Source organism: Schistocerca gregaria, chromosome X, assembly GCF_023897955.1.
Source record: "Schistocerca gregaria isolate iqSchGreg1 chromosome X, iqSchGreg1.2, whole genome shotgun sequence".
In the NCBI taxonomy this organism is placed as follows: Eukaryota; Metazoa; Arthropoda; class Insecta; order Orthoptera; family Acrididae; genus Schistocerca; species Schistocerca gregaria.
In genome coordinates, this window is record NC_064931.1 from 694,962,709 (window position 1) to 694,985,900 (window position 23,192).

The 23,192-nt window shown below is 45.8% G+C and overlaps 1 protein-coding gene across 1 annotated transcript in view; it reads left to right on the forward strand.

The window, feature by feature from the left end:
* The window catches only part of LOC126298483 (sodium-dependent transporter bedraggled), a 673,679-nt gene that overhangs the window by 265,821 nt on the left and 384,666 nt on the right, over positions 1 to 23,192 (forward strand). Inside the window, exon 3 of the mRNA XM_049989817.1 lies at positions 571 to 686. Within this exon, the coding sequence (XP_049845774.1) occupies positions 603 to 686 (84 nt within the window). The 5' untranslated portion in view covers positions 571 to 602. The remainder of the gene's footprint in view (positions 1 to 570; positions 687 to 23,192) is intronic.

The following is a 23,192-nucleotide window of genomic DNA, read 5'->3' on the forward strand; positions in this document are numbered from 1 at the left end:
AGAATTCCCTTAGCAATATACGCTTGGAAACTGGTTGAAATGGACCTCCGTTCACGTACAACAACAATAGCTATCGGGTTTCAAAAACATTGTAATTGATGTAGTGAGACAACTGTCTCGTGTCGCTGCCACTTGGGATCTCTTTACGACCACCGTTCTTATGCCACATTACACAGCTGAGAGTGGTCCCCCATTCCTCCATTCCTGCGTCGATACACCAATAACTGTGACAACGTCAGTCGCTGCTTCGTGGCGGGCACCTCCGGACGAGATATCTCCTTCTTACCAGTCTATCACAAGTCAGCGGCGTCGATGCCGTACGAGCGACTGAGAAATATACACCACTCGCACGCCGCCACTGACGTCAGCGGTGGAGATCCCGTGGCCGATCAGTACCAGTTCTATACCTGCTACAGCGCTCTGCAGTGACAGGAGTGTTCTTTCAAACGGCACTCGATGTTAACTCTGCAACGAATCTCGACTGGTAGTTGTTACCTTGAAACCTTTATTTCGTGCCTGTTAGGTGTAGTGAAGGGTGCGGGCAGTATAGCGAGTGTGTTTCTGTTGCAGCTGGCGAAGGGAAGGAGCACCGGCGGCAAGGCATGTCCCTGGACGAGAGCACGGCTCGCCGACGCCTCGACGGCCACGCCAGCGACGACGAGCACGCCACCACGCGGGCGCCACTCGTGAGTACAGCTGTGCAGCTTATCAGCGTCCCAATGTCAAAGGGAAGTTGGTTAATGGTTTGCCGAGTCCTTATATTTGGAGCTTGCACCCGTACATCGCACGGTCCTCGAGTTCCATCGTTAATCCTCCATTTGGCTCCGCTCCGTTATTGTCGCATCGAATTAGTTGGCGCCTGCAGATTGGCAACACAGGGAACAGTTGTGCAAAGGGGGCTGCTGTTGTGCCATTCGTGCGAATGAAATGCACGCATGGTGTAAACACTTCATTCTACAAGTTGCAGTTCGTCCCGGTATTTATTCTACGTGTGTAGGCAATACCGAATCGTTAAGACTTTTTGGACGTCGACGATTGCAACCCCCCCTCCCTCCACAAGCCAGTCACATAGTGTTGCAATGGACACCAAAGCATTTCGTGCACGCATCAGTGAAGTGAGTAGCGACGCAGTTGTCGCGTCCCACAACCGACACGTTCCACCTATCGATGCGACGAGAGCGAGTGACCTGCGGCCCTCGCAGAAACGCCAACGGGACCGCTCAGAGGCGGAAGGTAGAGACGACCGAAGGTACGAATTGGACGAAGTGCTACGTGTCGATGCCACACGAAAAGGAACCGTCACCACTAACGTGAAAGTCGCACTGCTAACTTCTGCGCAAGTAGCTACAGAGGGCGTTTAATCTTGTTTTCTGAAGATAGAGACAGAAACATAAGCAGGTTCCACACTATGGCAGTAGGAAAACTGATTAGTCGGGGCTTCCAATCATTATTCGAGCACATCATCAATGTTAAGGCGTTAGGGAAAAGCTGTGTTAAAACTGACACACTATCAGGATTAACGGCCAATGCCTTCGATCTACAGTTTCTTAGACAAAGCAAATTTGGAGGCCTACAGTCCAAAGTTCTTCCTAGTAAACGAGGCGTCATCAATAATGTTGAAACCTCCCGTGCGGAGGACGAATCACTAACGAAAATGACGAGTTGCTGCGAAGTTATTCCCATAAGGTGATTTAGTAAAATTACACACATCAAAAAAGGTTTTGCATCACCTCGGTTCCGAGAGTTCCGGAATTGGAACAGAGATCAACATAACCATCATTTCCGCTCTCTTTATTGCTCATGAACACCACAAATTGCATGTTGTACCACCATACAGCGAGACCTTCAGAGGTGGTGGTCCAGATTGCTGTACACACCGGTACCTCTAATACCCAGTAGCACGTCCTCTTGCACTGATGCATGCCTGTATTCGTCGTGGCATACTGGCCACAAGATCATCAAGGTACTGTTGGTTCAGATCGTCCCACTCCTCAACGGCGATTCGGTGTAGATCCCTCAGAAATTTTGGTGGGTTACTTCGTCCATAAACAGTACTTTTCAATCTATCCCAGGCATGTTCGATAGGGTTCAAGTCTGGACAACATGCTGGCCGCCCTAGTACAGCGATGTCGTTATCCTGAAGGAAGTCATTCACAAGATGTGCACGATGGGAGCGTGAATTGTTGTCCATAAAGACGAACGCCTCGCCAATATGCTGCCTATATGGTTGCGCTATCGGTCGAAAGATTGCATTCACGTATCATACAGACGTTACGGCGCCTTCCGTGACCACCAGCGGCATACGTCGGCCCCACATAATGCCAGTCGAAAACAGCAGGGAACCTCCATCTCGCTGCACTCGTCGGAAAGTGTGTCTAAGGCGTTCAGCCTGACCGTGTTGTCTCCAAACATGTCGCCGACGATTGTCTGGTTGAAGGCATATGCGACACTCATCGGTGAAGAGAACGTGATGCCAATCCTGAGCGGTCCATTTGGCATGTTGTTGGGCCCATCTGTACCGCACTGCATGGTGTCGTGGTTGCAAACATGGACCTTTGGCGGCCCGAGCGAGGCATGTCATCGACAGTTCCTGTCTCTCTGTGTCTCGTCCATGTCCGAGCAGCGTCGCTTTGGTTCACTCCGAGACGCCTGGACACTTCCCATGTTGAGGTCCCTTCCTGGCACAAAGTAACAATACGGACTCGATCGAACCGCGGTATTAACCGTCTAGGCATGGTTGAACTGCAGACAACACGAGCCTTGTGCCTCCTTCCTGGTGGAATGACTGGAACTGATCGGCTGTTGCACCCCCTCGGTCTAATAGGCGCTGCTCATCCATGGTTGCTTACATCTTTGGGCGGGTTTAGCGACATCTCTGAACAGTTAAAGGGACAGTGTCTGTGATACAATATCCACAGTCAATGTCTATCTTCAGGAGTTCTAGGAACTGGGGTGATGCAAAACTTTTTTTTGATGTGTGTATAATCCAGAATGAGCAAAAGGTAACAAAGGCGTCTCCAGTTTGTATTGTGACGTATATACCGCAGCGGCTCCCATAGGTCGTTGGGTTCGTTGTCTGGTGGACGTGTATGGACCCTCCTTCTTACAATCATGCAATTGTTTGGGATATGGACGTGGCAGCAAGCAGTGCAGATGTAACACAAGATGCGTATACTGCGTAGGGCACAGAGAAGTGGTGCCTTTGAGAGGGCCAATAAACCAACATGTATTCGTTGTACCGGTGCTCACAGTCATCCATCTCGAAGCTGCCCAACAAAATTAACCAAATTATGCCTGTCGTTAATAATATCCTCCGAGAAGCATAATCTATGTTAGAAAGCAGGCGCTATGCGAATCTACATCTGCATGATTACTCTGCAGTTCCCAATTAAATTCCAGGCAGAGGTTTCATCGAACCACCTCCAAGCTGTTTCTTTACCGTTCCACTGTGGAACAGCGCGCGGGAAAAACGAACACATAAATCTTTCTGCGCGAATTCTGATTTATTTTATTGCAATGTTCGTCTCTTCCTATGTAGGTGGGCGCCAACAGAATGTTTTTACACTCTGAAGAGAAAGATGGTGACTGACATTTTCTAAGAAGATTGTACCCCAACCAAAAATGGCTTTGTTTTAATGATCGCCACCCCATTTCAAATATTATACCCGTGACGCTCTCTCTCTCCTATTTCGCGATACTACAGAACGAGCTGCCCTTCTTTGAAGTTTTTCGATGTCCTCCGTCGATCCTATCTGATGCAGATCCCTCGCTGCACAGTAAGAAGAGGGCGTACAAGCTTACTGTAAGCAGTCTTTTTAGTAGAACTGTGCACTTTCTCATTGTTCTGACAGTATATAGTAGTCTTTCGTTTGCTTTCAAAATAAAATGTCTCTGAGCACCATGGGACTTAACATTTGAGGTCATCAGTCCCCTAGACTTAGAACTACTTAAACCTAACTAACCTAAGGAAATCACACACATCTATTCCCGAGGCAGGATTCGACTGGTTTGCTTTAATCAGAACATTATCTATATGATCGTTGCAAATTCAGTTGTGCGTGGTTGTAATGCCTAAGTACTTAATTGAATTTTACAGCTTTTAGATTTGTATGGTCTGTCGTGTAACCGAAATTTATCTGATTCATTTTGGTACTCATATGGATGACTTCACAGCTTTCATTATTTAGACTCAGTTGCCAGATATCTCGTCTAAATCGTTTTGCAGTTTTTTTTTTTTTTGATCATCTGATGACTTTATAAGACGGTAAATGACAGCATCGTCTGCGAACAATCTAGGAGCGCTACTCAGATTGTCTCCTAAATCATTTATGTAGATCCGGGAACAGCAGAGGTCTTATGACGCTTCCTTGGGGAAGGCCAGATATTACTTCCGTTTTACTTTACGACTTTTCGTCAGTTACTGTGAACTGTGATCTTACGTCCGGGGAGTATGGTGGATGGTACAGTACTTACCAGTCCCATCCACCTAACAGAGCCCGCACATTATCGTGCAAAATGATGGGTGGGTTGCGCAGAAAGTGTTGTCACTTCTTTCGCAAAGCTGATCGCAAGTGATGCCCCAAAAACGAACAGTAATAGGACTTAAGTCAGGGTGACTTTCATTTGATTCCGAAGATGAATAAACGACTTCGTGGCATTCGCTTCAGAACTATTCCAGAGATTCGTCAGGCAGTAGACGGCTCCATTGGCACCATCAACAAAACGGGCTCTGTTAACTGTACACTACGCCTCCCACATCCCTGGCAACGGGTTCTACACAACGCTGGTGACTACGGCGAAGGACAGTAACAGGTGCAAACATGTAACTCTTTTGTATCTGTTATGAATAAATAGTTGCCACTATTAAGTTATAACCCTCGTATTAACGCAAAGTACGTTGGTTAAGTCAAGAAGCACGCCTGGAACCATTTTTCGCTTTAAACTTCGCTATTGTTTAATTTATGAAGGAAAAAGGAGTACAGCGTATAGTTTAGATCAGTGTATTCTAGTTTGTCGAAATCGTAAGTTCGTATTGGAATATTTATCGTAAGCATAGGTTAGTCGCCAGTGGTGGTGGCGTGTTTATTGCAGTAAAGAATTTAATAAAATCTAGCGAGGTTATCACGGATTCCGATTGTTAATTAATCTGGGTGAAGTTAAATATAAAACATCGGTCAGAAATGGTAATCGGATGCTTTTATAGACCTCCTGGGTAAGGAGCTCTTGTGGTAAAGCGCTTCAGATAGAACTTGGAGAATATCGTAGTAATTTTCCTGATAATGCCGGTGTAATAGGGGGTGACTTCAACTTCCCATATATAGATTGGGAGCGTTGTGCTATCAAAACTGGTGCCAGAGAGAGGGATTCCTGTGCCAGAGTTATGGATATCTTGTCTCAAAATTACTGTAAAGATAGGAAACCAACTCGTGAGGGTAACATCTTAGTCCTCCTGGCAACAAACAGACCTGAACTTCTGACACTCCACTCCTTTTCACATTCATCAGACATCAGCAAAAACATCCTGTGAGTGCGTCAGCGTCACTAGAATAAATTAATGATGTAGGAGTGAACCATTATTCTACGACACAGCATATGGGTCTTTAGCTGTACAAAATTGGTTTACTTAATGTATAATTGTCAAGCAGGCACACTGGTTTACATAGTGTGACATGACAATTTCAGGACAATTGTCAAGATAATGTATTATGTCCTGATTAGCAGAAATAACACTGAACACAACACTATCAAATTTAAATAGAAGGTTCGCTACGAGTTTTTTCTTACATGTAGACAGTGAAGCACTGTTTGAGTTGGGCAATATTACGTCAAATCATCCGATTCCAGGTTCTAAATTCGGTACTATTTAGTATGACAATCAAGTCTCCACAGGTTGGTTAGTTTTTGTGACAAGATATTCAAAAGATTACTCGAGGTTTCTCGTGTTCGCAGTGGATGCAAGCTGGTAATCCAATGTTTTTACGCCTCTGCCAGCGGCATTTACCTTTAGCTGCGACGTGTTGTCGGCTGTATGGCTGCCCTCGCCCTCTGAAAATCCTATAAAAATCTAATCAGCTGAAACTGCCCTACTTTTCTCGTTAGGTGAGAAAACATCCACTCACCCCTAGTCTGGAAAATATGGCGATATACACGCACATAAATGGAGCAGCATGTATATCTCAACGCCCTCTCAGTTCTCGCAAGAACAATTAACTACATGGCTGTTTCGTTTCTCCGCTATCGGAACTCAGCGACTCTTCAGTTAATTTCTAGCTGAATGTCAGCCAAAGTGACCGCAGTGTTCACACAATATTCCTCTTCTTGCGTCGTGAAGAGCGTGGTGCGCCCTGTTTTACACTTGACGCTGGTTCAGAGGAGTCCCCAAAGTTTTCGGTATTCTGTCTTTCGTAGCAAACTGTCCCCAACTCTGTCCTTTCATGCTTTGCGTCACTGGCTTTTAGACCTATGGGAGCGTTCCTTTCATTTCGTGGAAACTACCCCGCCAATCGCAAAGAACGTACCTTCAAACTGCGTTGCAATCTAGCCACTTATATTCTTTAAGAGTTTATTTCAGCCACTCGGACACTGTGTGCCCACTCCTGACGCCTAAAAGATACACGTGTACATAACGAGAGCACCACATATCTTCCACGTGATCAGAAATGCGGCTCTCTTTAACTGCGTCTCAAGCCTATTTGTATCCATCTGGAAACTCCCGAGCGCAATTTTCTAAAGAATTTCTCTGTCGCAAGCAGCGCTTGGCCATCGCCTGTTTCCTTCGATGTACCGCCTGGTGCATTTACCGTCACCCTCGCCATGGGTCACAACCTGCTAAAAACCTTCCGCTATGCGCGATCCGTAGCCGAGCAACCCGAGTCCCTCCCAAACTCAAGCATCTCTTCCAGCAGCTTCTTTTTTTTTCACCTTTTTCTCATTGACATGCAGGATTTGGCTTACGTGTGTTAATACCGTCGACTCGAGTGTCACACTTTTTTTGCATTACATACAGTACATTCTGATAGTCAAATCTGCTGATTATCGCCCAAGTAAGTCATGTGATGCCCGACCTGCCAGCCGCGCGGTCTAACGCGCTGCTTCCCGAGCGAGAAGGCGTGCCGGTCCCCGGCTCGAATCCACCCGGCGGATTAGTGTCGAGGTCCGGTGTGCCGGCCAGCCTGTGGATGGTTTTTAAGGCGGTTTTCCATCTGTCTCGGCGAATGCGGGCTGGTTCCCCTTATTCCGCCTCAGGCACACTATGTCGGCGATTGCTGCGCAAACACTGTCTTCACGTACGCGTACACCATAATTACTCTACCACGCAAACATTGGAGGCTACACTCGTCTGGTATGAGACGTTCCCGGGGGGTCCACTGGGGGCCAAAGTGCACAATACACAATAACCCTGGGGTCGGTGTGAGGTGGCGGTGGGGCAGGTGGACTGCTGTGGGGTTGTGAACCACTGAGGGCTACGGCAGGATGAAGCCTCTCTGTCGTTTCTAGGGCACCAGTCCAATACAATACAATACAAAACAATACTATGTCATGTGACATATCGATCTATTTCTTACGACGCATAGAATCTCATGGAAGGTGCGAAATTAAGTCATTCAAGCTGCTACCTTACAAAATTAATGAATCAGTTCATGCACATGGAAGGTATCAGTGATCAATAAGGCTGTGATGGCATCCATGACAACAGGCTTGGCAAAGAATGTTAAGAAAAGTAGGAAAACATTAATGCTTAGCAAGAGTGACAGGATAAAAATTTCAGAGTATTGAGCAGTTAGCATCAAATATTCGGTGATGAGGACGGAGATGCGGAAAACAAATTGAAAAGATTCAGAGCATTCGTGCAATATGCCCTACACTAGTATGTTCCGAGTGAGGTCTTAAGGGATGGGAAAGACCCACCATGGTTTAATAGCCGTGTTAGAAAACTTCTGCATAAACTAAGAGAACTTCATCTCAGATTCAAGATAAGTGAAAAGCTAGCTAAGAAACAAAAAACTGAACGAAGCAAAAATAAATGTAAGGAGAGCAGTGAGAGAAGCGTCCAATGACTTTGAAAGTAAAACTTTGTCAACCGATCTGAGTAAAAATCCTAAGTGGTTTTGGTTGTGTATAAAATCAGTAAGAGTGTCAAAACCGTCTATTCATTCAATCAGTGACCATGCTGGCAGCGAAACGGAAGATAACAGAGAGAAGACCGAAATAGTGAATTCGGTCTTCCGAAATTGTTTCACCGCGGAAGATCGTAACACGGTGCCTTATTTCAATCTCCATACGAACATCGAAGTGGCAGATATTGAGTTTACTTGTCGTGGAACAGAAAAACTACAATCACTTTGTAGTGGAAGGGCGTCAGAACCAGTTGAGATACCTATAAGGTTCTACAAAAATTATGCGAAAGAAACTGCTCATCTTCTGGCAGGAATTTATCTTAGATCGTTTGAGCAACGGAGGGTGCCTAGCGACTGGAAGAAAGCGCAGGTCATTCCCGTTTTTAAGAAGGGCCTTGGGAGAGATGCACACAGTTATAGACGTGTATTTTTGTATCCCGCCTGGTAGGCTGCAGGAGGGTCTGCTCTTGTAAACTGAAGGGTAGGCCGAATGTAGGAAGCGAATAGGAGCAGGAAAAGGTTAAGTACTGCGGTACTGCGTAAGTTAAAACTCTTTTACTGGTGTATGAACGTGTCCAAATAATATTACCTAACTTTGGCTGAGATGAGCACGTAGGTGCGAAGCCGCACAGGCATCAACGCTAACAACTACTAGTAGTTGGACAAACTATCATTGAAGTAACAAAGTCTGTAATGGCTAGCCCCCTATGAAGTAGAAACAATGTTGCTAGATCGTCTCCTCGGAATCAAAAGGGCTGAATACGGAGCGGCGCTCGTAGAGCTGCACAGCGTTGGCTAGAGGGCGTTGTCGTCGGTGCCGGTGTCGTGGTGCCAACCTAAGGACTTGCGCCTACGCCGTGGCATCGTAACTATCGATACCACATATATCGTTGACAGTCTGTTGTAGAATTGTGGAACATGTTTTATATTCAAGAATTATCACGTTCTTGGAGATGGAAAATCCCCTCTATAAAAATCAACATGGCTTCCGCAAACAGACATCCTGCGAAACTCAGCTCGCTCTGTTCCTCCATGACATCCGCAGCGCCGTAGACAATGGCCACAGGTTGATGCCGTGTTCCTTGACTTCAGCAAGACATTTGAGATCATCCCGCACTGCTGTTTAGTGAAAAAAATACGAGCTTATCTAGTATCGGGGCATATTTGCAACTAGATTCAAGACTTCGTTGCAGACAGAACTCGACACGTCGCTCTTAACGGAGCAAAATGACAGATGTAGAGGTAGTTCCCCTGGGAAGTGTGATAGGATCTTTACTTATTACAATATATATATATATATATATATATATATATATATATATATATATATATATAGTGTACAAAGCGTCGGATGCTCTTTAAGGTTGTTCCAGGTGAAGCGGTTGTCTATGACAAAGTAGCAACGCCAGAAGATCGTAAAGATTTTCAGAATGACCTCCATGATGGAATTGATGAATGGTGCAAGCTCTGGCAGTTGACCCTGAACGAAAATAAATGTAAAATATTGTGCATACATAGGAAAATAAGTCCACTCCTGTAAAGCAAGACTATTGATGACAACCCGCTGGGAACAGTATCTGCCGTAAAACATTTAGGAGTAACAATCCAGAGCGACATTAAGTGGAATGACCACATAAAGCAGATAGGGAGAAAAGCAGATGCGAGACTCAGATTCATAGGAAAAATCTCAAGGAAATGTAACTCATCCCCAAAGGAAGTGGCTTATAAAGCGCTGCTTGTTCAACCGATTCTCGAGTATTGTTGATTTATCTGCGATCCCTACCAGACAGGACTGATAGAAGTGGTACGTTTCGTCTCGGGGTAGTTTAATCGGCACGAGAGCGTTACGGAGGTGCTCATTAAACTCCATTGGCAGACGTTACAAGAGGCGTTGTACATCACGGCGAGATTTACTATTTTTATTTCGAGAGAGCACTTTCGGAGAAGAGTCGGACAACATATTACTTCCCCCTCAAACGTCTCCTGTAACGATCGTGAGGAGAAAATGCAAGAAGTTAGAACCAACACAGAGGCATACCGACAATCATTCTTCATAAGCGCTAATTTCGAATGGTATAGGGTTGGAGGGTTGAGTTAGTAGTACAAAATTTACCCTCTTCCACACACCGTTACGTAGCTTCCGAAGAATGATGTAGATGTAGATGAATATGGAACCTTAAAACCGGTCTGATAATGGACATGCATGCACCTCCACCATCCTACGAACTTTTAGAATCTTTCTTTTTTATAGTGAACCCCATGTGACGTAATGGACAAGGAAGTCGAAGCGGAATTTGGAGAGGACAACAGTGAGATTACACAACACTTCTCGCCAGAGGAACTCCAGACTGCACTGCCCCAAGTGTAGGATACTGCGCCTGGCCCAGATTATATTGGCTATCCAATGCTACGACACATCCCACTCTTGCTGCTCAAAATTTACAATAGTGGTTCGAAACAAAAGTTCAAAATCGTCTCGATGAAAACATGTCGTGTAGTCCCCATCTACAAAATTTAAATTTCAAGTTCAAGAAATCTTTAACACAGGAGAACCGTGCAAACAAACCGTCATTTGACTATCAGACAGATTCCCGTACGGACGACATATTAATAACCATCCGGAACGTAGAGAAAAAACTAAAAGATCTGAAAGCAAATGAATCACAAGGAGACCGCGTATTGGACGCTGGTGCGAGCTATTCTTGAGTACTGCTAGAGTGTTTGGGATCAGCACCAGGTCGGATTGAAGGAAAACGTCGAAGTAGTTCTGAGGGGGACTGCTAGATTTGTTACCAATAGGTTCGAACAACAAGTAAGTGTTACAGAGACGCTCCGGGAACTCAGATGAGAATCCCTGGAAGGAAGGCGTCGATCTTCTCGAGAAACGCTATGGAGAAAATTTGAAGATCCGGTGTTTGAAGCTGAATGCCACACTATTCATCTGCGGCAACATAGATTGCACGTAAGGACCACGAAGATGAGATACGAAAAATTAAAGCTCTTACGGAGGCATATAGACAATTGTTTCTCCCTCGCTCTATTTGCGAGTGGAACAGGACAGGAAATGACTAGCAGTGGTACGGGGAACCCTCCGCCACGCACCTACGGTGGCTTGCGGAGTATGTACGTAGATGTAGATGTAGACGTAGATGTAGAAGTTACAAAGTTTGCGCCAGTGGATCATAAAGTGAATGAAATAAGATAGTGTCTTATGAACTTCAGTATGCACATAGCGTAAAATGCGAGGAAAAAGGACTGAAACAGGCTGCCGCCTCACATCTAACCCGCGCTCCAGTACAAAATTGTTGCCAGGAAAGGTTTGACCGAGAAACATGGTGAGACTTTTCCCGAAACAATTCCTCTCAATCCGGCCGTCAGTAATTAAAGAAAAGAAACGAGAAAAGTATACAAATGCAATAATAAAAACGAAAGAACATGCAGAGAGCATATGTTGTTTCTCCTCGAAATTTCCCATGCACTCAAATTACGAAATTTCCTTACATAGTAGTTTTGAATTCTTATATGAAAATGGCCCAAACAAAACACAATAATTGCTTCGGATTACCATCTACATCTACATACATACTCCCCAATCCACCATACGGTGCGTGGCGGAGGATATCTCGTACCACAACTACCATCTTCTCTCCCTGTTCCACTCCCCAACAGAACGAGGGGAAAATGACTGCCTTTATGCTCTGTACGAGCCCTAATCTCTCTTATCTTATCTTCGTGGTCTTTCAGTGAAATGTAAGTTGGCTGCAGTAAAATTGTACTGCAGTCAGCCTCAAATGCTAGTTCTCTAAATTTCCTCAGTAGATATTCACGAAAAGAACGCCTCCTTTCTTCTAGAGACTCCCACCCGAGTTCCTGAAGCATTTCCGTAACACTCGCGTGATGATAAAACGTACCAGTAACAAATCTGGCAGCCCGCCTCTGAATTGCTTCTATGTCCTCCCTCAATCCGACCTGATAGGTATCTCAAACGCTCTAGCAGTACTCAAGAATAGATCGTATTAGTGTTTTATAAGCGGTCTCCTTTACAGATGAACCATATCTTCCCAAAATTGTACCAATGAACCGAAGACGATTATCCACCTTCCCCACAACTGCCACTACATGCTTGTCCCACTTCATATCGCTCTGCAATTTTACGCCCAAATATTTAATCGACGTGACTGTGTCAAGCGCTACACTACTAATGGAGTATTCAAACATTACGGGATTCTTTTTCCTACTCATCTTCATCAATTTACATTTAGCTATATTTAGAGTTAGCTGCCATTCTTTACACCAATCACAAATCCTGTCCAAGTCATCTTGTATCCTCCTACAGTCACTGAACGACGACACCTTCCCGTACACCACAGCATCATCAGCAAACAGCCGCACATTGCTATCCACCCTATCCAAAAGATCATTTATGTAATCAAAATATCCACGGGTGTACTGCCGGTCTATAGTGTCCAACGGACACAATATTTCGGCGATCAAACATGTCGCCATCATCAGGTGAACTGACGGACTGAGCTCCTGTGAACGTGCCGGCACGGAGATCCGTACACTATGGCTGCTCAGTGTGCCATAGTGTACGGATCTCCGTGCCGGCACGTTCACAGGAGCTCAGTCCGTCAGTTCACCTGATGATGGCGAATGTTTGATCGCCGAAATATTGTGCCCATTGGACACTATAGACCGGCAGTACACCCGTGGATATTTTGATTGTCAAATACGCCGGGAGAAACTCAAGAATCACATCATTTATGTAGATAGAAAACAACAGCGGACCTACCACACTTCCCTGGGGCACTCCAGATGATACCCTCACCTCCGATGAACACTCACCATCGAGGACAACGTGCTGGGTTCTATTACTTAAGAAGCAATCTTTCATCAGAAAGACTATAAAGTAACTCAAAGCATTTGTAGCAAGAAAATTCGCAAGCGAAAGATGAACACACAACAGAAATGAAATAATGAAAATGAATGTTCCAAAACTAACTACAGTCAGGTAGCGTGTGTCCGAAAGAACAGATACCACGCATTCATATAATTTGATTGGCCTGACTGGGCAATGGCTCCACCTTCTCCAGTGCGGATGCACAAATACGTCCGACATCCTGTGGGAATCTCAGAGAGCGAATGGAGGACATGGACAGGGAATGCGAATAGGTGGGGCTCGGTGGGAATGTGGGCCGGTCGTGAGGCGTCCCGAGTCAGTCCGCGCTAACGCTTGTGTCCCGGATGGCCCAGCGGCAGATTCGTATTCGATTCCTCGTCCGGTACACATTTTCACTCGTCGCCGCTGATTCCGCGTTATGTCTCGATGCAGCAGACACCACTGATCCCATCCCTTCCGTTTCCTTCTTCCCCTCTCCACCTTCAGTTTACATATAATGTATAACAGTTGCGGATTCATGTCCGAAAGAACAGACACCACGCGTTCATGTTACGTAACTGAATTGTAGCCTACTTGCTTACCTCGCCTCTCGTTGGTTTTGCCCCAGCTTCTGACGCTTGTCCAATAAACAGTGCATAATCGTGTAAGAACTGGGTAGGTTTAAATGCTAAGCATAATAAGAATCGAACAATGTTAAGATGCCAACTAATTTTATCATCACTAATCGCAAAATTGTAGAGCCAGTATATCGCTAATATTCATAACAAGTTTCCCTATCATTAATCATTAGGTCCCGAGATCGCATCAGAGGCAAATTTAACAATTAATTCCCTCTTTACACGGAGTTGTACTTCACACACTAGATAGCATGTTGCCACCTCGACAACCAATCGTGGACTGTCTTGGATTAACACCACATCGCACAAGTACGTCATCCGAGGCAATTTCTCACAAACCGTTCCGTCTTTACATGAGATCAGATCTCATACACGGATTCATGTATTACCTCCTCGTAAACCGATCATAGAGCAATAGCAAGCTATCTTAGCAGTTCGGCGACTGCCCTCTCAGAGCGCACTTGACTGCTCCATCCTTCCATCAATAACACTGACAGTAACTAATATTTGTAATTAGCATTTCCTGATGAATTGAGTGATATTGAAATTATTGTTACAATTTTCAGTGTGAGTAACGTCATCAGCACGGTTGGAACTATATGTTAATATTCAAACAGTGAATATAAATTATAATAGGTTCACTACCTGGGGCCCTGCCACTGTCCCTCTGTGCTCCAGTACGACACGGCTCTTGCTATTACGGCCGTTCTCACACTGTGTGACGATCCTGCGCGTCCTTCGATAGTTTGCATTGTAATCCTACATACTCGCAGCCTCATGTAGCAAAAATCTTCCTATTCTTTACATTAAAACACGGCAATAAAACTGTATTAAACGTGGGCAGGGATGAGGCATAAACGCCACATATTCCCCAACATAAGTGTTTTTTTTTTTAAAAAAAAGATTGTCTAGTATTGAAAAAAAAGTAGAAAATTAAAGAAAATAAGAAAGAACTACAACCCTACTGGGACTTTAAGTGCATAGTTACATAAAATTTCCCTAATATTTTGTCTTTTCAGTCTTTTTCAAAGTTCCTTTAATTCTTAATGTGCTCAGTCCTACTGTCACAATATAATGTCTGTATAATTGTTCATATAAAAAATCTGGCTGTTTCCAATTTTTAATATTTAGAAAATTGTAATTATATACATTGCTTTAATAATACGTTACAACAATAAGTTTATCGATCATGTTAATATTTAAAACACCATTCCGCTCTTCCACTTGTTTTCTGTGGCCAACTGCAGAATTACATGCTGATCTGTCGGTTGCTGGTGTTGTTGGCACCCTCTCTCTGCTCCCCTCGTACATTTTGATACATGAAACATACATTAAATAATACAAACATTAGACACTTGCTGGCAGGGATGGCCGAGCGGTTCTAGGTGCTACAGTCTGGAACCGGGCGACCGCTTCGGTCGCAGGTTCGAATCGTGCCTCGGGCATGGATGTGTGTGATGTCCTTAGGTTAGTCAGGTTTAAGTATTTCTAAGTTCAAGGGGACTGATGACCTTAGAAGTTAAGTCCCATAGTGCTCAGAGCCATTTGAACCACTTACAAAGTTACAATCTTCCTGGAAAATCATTATGAATTACATGAATGGATAACATTCTGCACACAAGAACTTATGTATTACTTATTAAATGTTCATCTTCATCTCATAAGGAACTCAGTCCCAAGTCTGTAAATATTAAGTGACCTCTTACGACCCGCCGCGCACCCGAAAGCTGTACGCCGTTCATCCATCGCTCTGTCGAGCGCTGCGGCAAAGACTCTGTCGCAACAGCTGATGGCTGGTAATTCGTCGCCCTGGACGCAACAGTCACGTGCTCAGCTGATTTACTAGTTTATAGTGAGTGTTTGAAACAGCTATGCTCGTGCATCTCCTGCCAGTAAGTTTAGTCTTTCCATATAACACAAATTCCAGAAAATGTTTCTGATGCTTTCTCAATAACTTTAGCAATGCTTTATTTTCATCATAACCTGTTGCAGTACTTGAACTATCTGATCATAAATTACGTCACAAATATCAATAAAATAAAGCTACAATTTATTTTGCTGATTTGAAAGTCGGGATTCTGGTTTACGACGTCATAAGCAGTGTTATCTTCCCCACAAGTCGATTTATTTATATACTGTTCATCCATGTTACCTGCATTTGTCGTTATTCCGTTATACTTCCTCTGTAGAGCAGTTAAATTCATTTTTCATTAATATTATTCTGTTTACCTATTTCAACACATTATTTTGCGTATTTAAGCTCTTGCTTTAAACAACTCAGTTCTTATATTTTCATTTGCGACACCTATGTCTGACACTAATTCATATCCCTTATCCTCACTCTTTCCCATTTCGTCGCCATATTCCAGTACTTTCCTTTCATTACAAATAACCTCTCCTAATATTTCCTGCTCAGTATACATTTCGCCGTCTTCTTCAGTATTCAAGTTCCTAGACATTAACGTATTTCTAAATCTGTCAGTTCAGAATTCATTTCGGGCATTTCAGTTCTAATTACCTTTCTTGATTCATCACAAGATATTGTCAGCTGATTAATTCTCTCATTAATTTGATTTGATAGCTCTTCCATAGTTTGTTTTAAGTCATCATTCTTTTGTACACTGGCTAGTTTTAGGTCCCTACGAAATTCTTTTCACAAGTCATTTTTAATCTTATGAAAAATCTTCGACGTCTGTCTCATTTCGCTTAACAACATTCTAAAATCACATTATGCGGGTGTCTCAATACTAATTTCATCATCACTAATTGTCAATTCTGTCCATTCAACATGATTTACATTAAGCTCTTCTTCCCTATTTACATCAACATTGTCACCATCGATTATATTATCGATGTGATTTACTCTGTCATTAACATCTTGTTCCCATTTACCTCAATTGTTTGGTCATATGATGCTACATTCTGAGATTCAACCGATGATAGTAAATTACTATTGTCATTATTCATTAATACATTAATATTGTTCTAAATATTAGCATCACCTGCATCAGTCATGATGTCACCACCCACATTGTGAGTACTAGGATACATTTTGCATCATCAGTAATTAACAAAACATACAATTTACAAATCCTGAAATTGCAATATGAAATCCCCTGAAGATCCTTGCTTTAATAATTTTGTAAGTACAATTTACAGTACATTAATTACAGCTAAGTCAGGCGCCACTTCCGCGCTGCCAGGAAACGCGCCACTCGCGTCGATCTGCCAACCCGACCAGACCCCCTCGCGTGAAGTACCGTTCGTGGCTCGCCACGCGCCACCGAAGCCGACAACTTGTAGACACTCCCGGCCGTCTGAGTTTTCCGGCCGCACCGCCTCCACTCGCCGGTACTGCATCTCTGCCGCCGCCGCCACACTGGGAATCGCGCACGCCGTCCCATGACGTCGTTGTCTTCATATACCGAGCTCCACTCGCAGTATACACGCCTCCAGCAAATTAAGACCGTGGCAACAACGCTCCGTGAAGAGTCTTCAGTATCACCCTACTTGTATGTCGACGGCTTTTGCTTTTACTATGTTCTTCCAGTGTGGGTGTTGCTGAACGCATACTGCAGGACGCCATTCTAATGCGGTCATGGGCTCTCACCCATGGGTTTCAGTTATCCGCCGCCAACATCGCGTTATGCAGTTCTCTCGCCGCCTCCCTGTTCGCTGACAACCATAATTTTACCTCAACGACGAATTACTCAATGTTGCAAATACTTTCACTTTTTAGGACTGGTCTCCAATGCCCGCCTGACGTAGCTTTCCAATCTTCGCCAACTTAGGCAAAGGTGCTGGCTACATATTAATGCACTTCGCTGCCTCAGTGCCACCAGCTTTTTCTTATGTCGTGTGACGAGGGCCTCCCGTCTTTTTTATGTAGGTTTGGGGAAACTTTCTGAATAATTGGTGGAATAACAAAAGAAAATGAAACAGAAGAAAAAACTGCCAGAGGAGGAACCGAACAGCTGGGGTGCGGAGCGCAGTACCCTTCTGCGGCTTCACAAAAGCCCTGGTCCTGTCCCATCTAGATTATGGGAGTCTGGCATATGGTTCAGCACCACCTTGAGCATTGCTGTCACTGGACCTTATACACCACTGTGGGGTCTGACATGCAAGGGGTCTTTCGAACTACCCCTATGAATAGCCTACCAGCAGAGGCTGGGGTCCTTCCACTACAGATCAGGTGCCAACAAAAGCTACTCCGTTATGCTATGCACGTTTGCAGCTTCCCTAAGAATCCCAAGCATTGTGTACTTTTTCCTTGTGGAGAGACCCACATTCCACAACAGAGACCCAGGACTGGGGTTCCAATTGCAGTAGCGGTTCTAGGGGCTACATTCTGGAACCGCAGGTTCGAATCCTGCCTCCGGTACGGATGTGTGTGACCTCCTTAGGTTATTTAGGTTTAAGTAGTTCTAAGTTCTAGGGGACTGATGACCTCAGAAGTTAAGTCCCACAGTGCTCAGAGCCATTTGAACCATTTTGAACCTCAATTGCAGTTCGACTACAGTGTCTGTGCTCTGAACTCCATCTTAGATTCAGATGACGCCATGATGTTTCACCATCTGTTTCTGACTGTCCTCATTGGATTTTCAGGTTCAGAAACGGTATATAGATAGCTCAACAGTCGATGGACGAACCAGTTTTGCATACACACATGCAAGGTGCAGTGAACTACACTCCTTACCAAATGGATGCAGTGTCTTCACTGTTGAATTGGTGGCCATCAAACGAGCCCTTATCCACGCTCGTTCTTGCACTGACAAGATGCTTCTAACGTGCAGCAACTCCTTGATCAGCTTTCAGGCTATAGACCAGTGCTACCCTCGCCAACCACGAGTCCTGACTATCCAGGATCTTCTCTCTGACCTCCATCAAGCTGGATGGTCAGTCATCATTGTTTGGACCACTGATTATGTTGGGATCTCAGGGGATGAACACGGTAACCGATAGGCAAAGTTGGCTGCCAGGATTCCCATTTTTGAAATGCGAGGTCCCAGATCTGGACCTTCGGTCAGCTCAATGCCGTCAATTGTTGGATGTCTCGAACTTGGAATGGTTCGCCCTGAAATCCCCAAACAGACTGAAGGCAATAAAGAAGACCACAGTCACGTGGCAGTCTTCCCTTCATGCTTCTCACAGCTAATCCACCGTCATTCATCGGCTACACATTGGTCACACTTGGCTGGCGCACGGGCACATTCTCCGACGTGAGGACCCACCTTACTGCTAATGTGGTATCCACATCCTACTAGGCTGTCTAGATTTGGCTGCTTCACGGCGATATCTTGAACTTCCTGTCACGCTACTTTCGGCACTAACGGACTGCACCAAAGCAGCTGACTTGGTTTTACATTTCACCCACTAACGTCCAGATATGTACACAAATCAGGAGAAGTTAGACATGTTACTTCTGTATGGCGAATGTCGTAGGAATGCCGTCGAAACCGTACGGCGGTACAGGGATATGAATCCTGATCGTCGGTGTCCTATTCGCCAGGCCATTGCAAGAATGATTACTACAATAGTGCGAACAGGCAAAGGAGGAGGCAGAAGACTGCGACCGACAGAGACCACCTAGAGGCTGTTCTGGCCATGACGTTTATCGATCCTCATTGTGGCACGGGACGTATTGCCGCGGAATGTGAGGTCAGCCAGACGAGTGTCATGCACATTCTGCATCGGCATAAGTTCCACTCATATCACCATTCACTCCATCAGGCACTCGAAGGACGCCATTTCGAACGTAGTATGAAATTTTGTCGGTCTGCTCTGCGACGCCTGCGAGATGATAATACACTCCTGGAAATTGAAATAAGAATACCGTGAATTCATTGTCCCAGGAAGGGGAAACATTATTGACACATTCCTGGGGTCAGATACATCACATGATCACACTGACAGAACCACAGGCACATAGACACAGGCAACAGAGCATGCACAATGTCGGCCCTAGTACAGTGTATATCCACCTTTCGCAGCAATTCAGGCTGCTATTCTCCCATGGAGACGATCGTAGAGATGCTGGATGTAGTCCTGTGGAACGGCTTGCCATGCCATTTCCACCTGGCGCCTCAGTTGGACCAGCGTTCGTGCTGGACGTGCAGACCGCGTGAGACGACGCTTCATCCAGTCCCAAACATGCTCAATGGGGGACAGATCCGGAGATCTTGCTGGCCAGGGTAGTTGACTTACACCTTCTAGAGCACGTTGGGTGGCAAGGGATACATGCGGACGTGCATTGTCCTGTTGGAACAGCAAGTTCCCTTGCCGGTCTAGGAATGGTAGAACGAGGGGTTCGATGACGGTTTGGATGTACCGTGCACTATTCAGTGTCCCCTCGACGATCACCAGAGGTGTACGGCCAGTGTAAGAAATCGCTCCCAACACCATGATGCCGCCTGTTGGCCCTGTGTGCCTCGGTCGTATGCAGTCCTGATTGTGGCGCTCACCTGCACGGCGCCAAACACGCATACGACCATCATTGGCACCAACGCAGAAGCGACTCTCATCGCTGAAGACGACACGTCTCCATTCGTCCCTCCATTCACGCCTGTCGCGACACCACTGGAGGCGGGCTGCACGATGTTGGGGCGTGAGCGGAAGACGGCCTAACGGTGTGCGGGACCGTAGCCCAGCTTCATGGAGACGGTTGCGAATGGTCCTCGCCGATACCCCAGGAGCAACAGTGTCCCTAATTTGCTCGGAAGTGGCGGTGCGGTCCCCTACGGCACTGCGTAGGATCCTACGGTCTTGGCGTGCATCCGTGCGTCGCTGCGGTCCGGTCCCAGGTCGACGGGCACGTGCACCTTCCGCCGACCACTGGCGACAACATCGATGTACTGCGGAGACCTCACGCCCCACGTGTTGAGCAATTCGGCGGTACGTCTACCCGGCTTCCCGCATGCCCACTATACGCCCTCGCTCAAAGTCCGTCAACTGCACATACGGTTCACGTCCACGCTGTCGCGGCATGCTACCAGTGTTAAAGACTGCGATGGAGCACCGTATGCCACGGCAAACTGGCTGACACTGACGGCGGCGGTGCACAAATGCTGCGCAGCTAGCGCCATTCGACGGCCAACACCGCGGTTCCTGGTGTGTCCACTGTGCCGTGCATGTGATCATTGCTTGTACAGCCCTCTCGCAGTGTCCGGAGCAAGTATGGTGGGTCTGACACACCGGTGTCAATGTGTTCTTTTTTCCATTTCCAGTTGTGTACATTCTTCAAACGTGTGCTCTTCACCAATGAAGCAACATTCACTAATCACGGGAATGTAAATTTACGTAACATGCACTACTGGGCAGCTGAGAACCCACACTGGCTGCGTCAGGTACAGCACCAAAGGACATGGCGCGTCAACGTGTGGTGCGGTATTGTAGGAAATTACATCGTAGGACCTTATTTTCATTTAATACTCCTGTAATGAAATAAGTATGGAGACTTTCTTAGGAACATTCTACGCGTTCTGCTAGAGGGGATACCACTCAATGAGCGCCTGTGTATGTGGTTGCAACACGACGGCTGCCCAGCTCACTCCTCGCGTGTTGCAAGTCAAATATTGAACGAGACATTTCCTGACTGCTGGATTGGACGGAATGCTGTAGTACAGTGGCCTGCCAGGTCCCACGATTTGACTCCACTTGATTTCTTTTTGTGGGGAACACTGAAAGATGCGGTCTACCACGTAATCCCAACAACGCCAGATAACATAAGACGACGAATCGTCACAGCTTGCTCCGCCATATCATCCACTGACCTTCCATCTGTTACCCATTCTCTTAAATGTCGATTACAGATGTGTCTTGCAGTCGAAGGTAAACCGTTTGAGTACGTGGTTAAGTAAAGTACAAGGGCATGTTTTGTTATGAACGGCCGGTCGCGGTGGCCGAGCGGTTCTAGGCGCTACAGTCTGGAACCGCGTGACCGCTGCGGTCGCAGGTTCGAATCCTGCCGCGGGCATGGATGTGTGTGATGTCCTTAGGTTGGTTAGGTTTAAGTAGTTCTACGTTCTAGAGGACTGATGACCTCAGCAGTTAAATCCCATAGCGCTCAGAGCCTGTTAAGAACGCTATGAATTGGGGAGGTTATCAGTAGGTACCGGTGAAGAGTTTCCCATGACGCATCCATCAATAACATTATCAGCGGCTTACTCTGCGTCATGTTGGACAAGTAAGCAGGAAGGGGGCAAAGCTTAAATAAGAAACTGCGTGACAAAGCGGTTGCTATGTTCACACAATAACTATTCATTTCAGCCTGGGAATGTCCATGCATTTGGCATAGTTCTCATAATCCCCTTTTGATATGCAATTAGCTAGCATGTGCCACAGTTAAATACGAAACGCGACTTGCCGCACTTGTACCTATGGTTTATCGTGAAGAGGGCGGATGAGGATTTACCTACGTAGTAGGCCGTGCATGCTGCATAGAGCACGGCAACTCGGCCTGCTGGTCGCGCGAGGCGTGTTTACAGTCTGCAGCTGCTTCCGACCGCCTCGACATTCAATCATACAATATTTCCCAGCGTCTTTTAAGCGCAATTTGAATCGCAATAGCAAGATGCGTTACATCACTATACGCGTCTTTTCCAGAGCGTTCGAATGATGGTAAAAAAAGTATAGCGTCCCATTTAAAAATCATGTACTTGCCTCATTATCTCGGTCAATATAAACGTTGTGATTACTGTGCATGTACCAAAGTATGTGCCCCATAGTCGGCTATGATTCGCCGAACACCGCTTGTCGATACGTGCTATCGCCCCCGGAATAAGGGGGGGATGTGACGTCTTACGCGACTCGCCCTGTATATTACACTACTTGCCATTAAAATTGCTGCACCACGAAGATGACGTGCTACAGACACGAAATTTAACCAACAGGGAGAAGATCCTGTGATATGCAAATGATTAGCTTTTCAGAGCATTCACACAAGGTTGGCGCCGGTGGCGACACCTACAACGAGCTGACATGACGAAAGTTTCCAACCGATTTCTCATACATAAACAGCAGTTGACCGACGTTGCCTGGTGAAACGTTGCTGTGATGCCTCGTGTAAGGAGGAGAAATGCGTACGATCACGTTTCCGACTTTGATAAATATCGGATTGTAGCCTATCGCCATTGCGGTTTATCGTATCGCGACATTGCTGCTCGCGTTGGTCGAGATCCAATGACTGTTAGTAGAATATGGAATCGGTGGGTTCATGAGGGTAATACGGAACGCCGTGCTGCATCCCAACGGCCTCGTATCGCCAGCAATCGAGATGACTGGCATCTTACCCGCATGGCTGTAACGGATAGTGCAGCCACGTCTCGATCCCTGAGTCAACAGATGTGGACGTTTCCAATAAAACAACTATCTGCACGAATAGTTCGATGACGTTTGCAGCAGCATGGACTATCAGCTTGGAGACCATGGCTGCGGTTACCCTTGACGCTGCATCACGGACAGGAGCGCCTGCGATGGTGTGCCCAACGACGAACCTGGGTGCACGAATGGCAAAACGTCATATTTTCGGATGTACCCAGGTTCTGTTTACAGCATCATGAT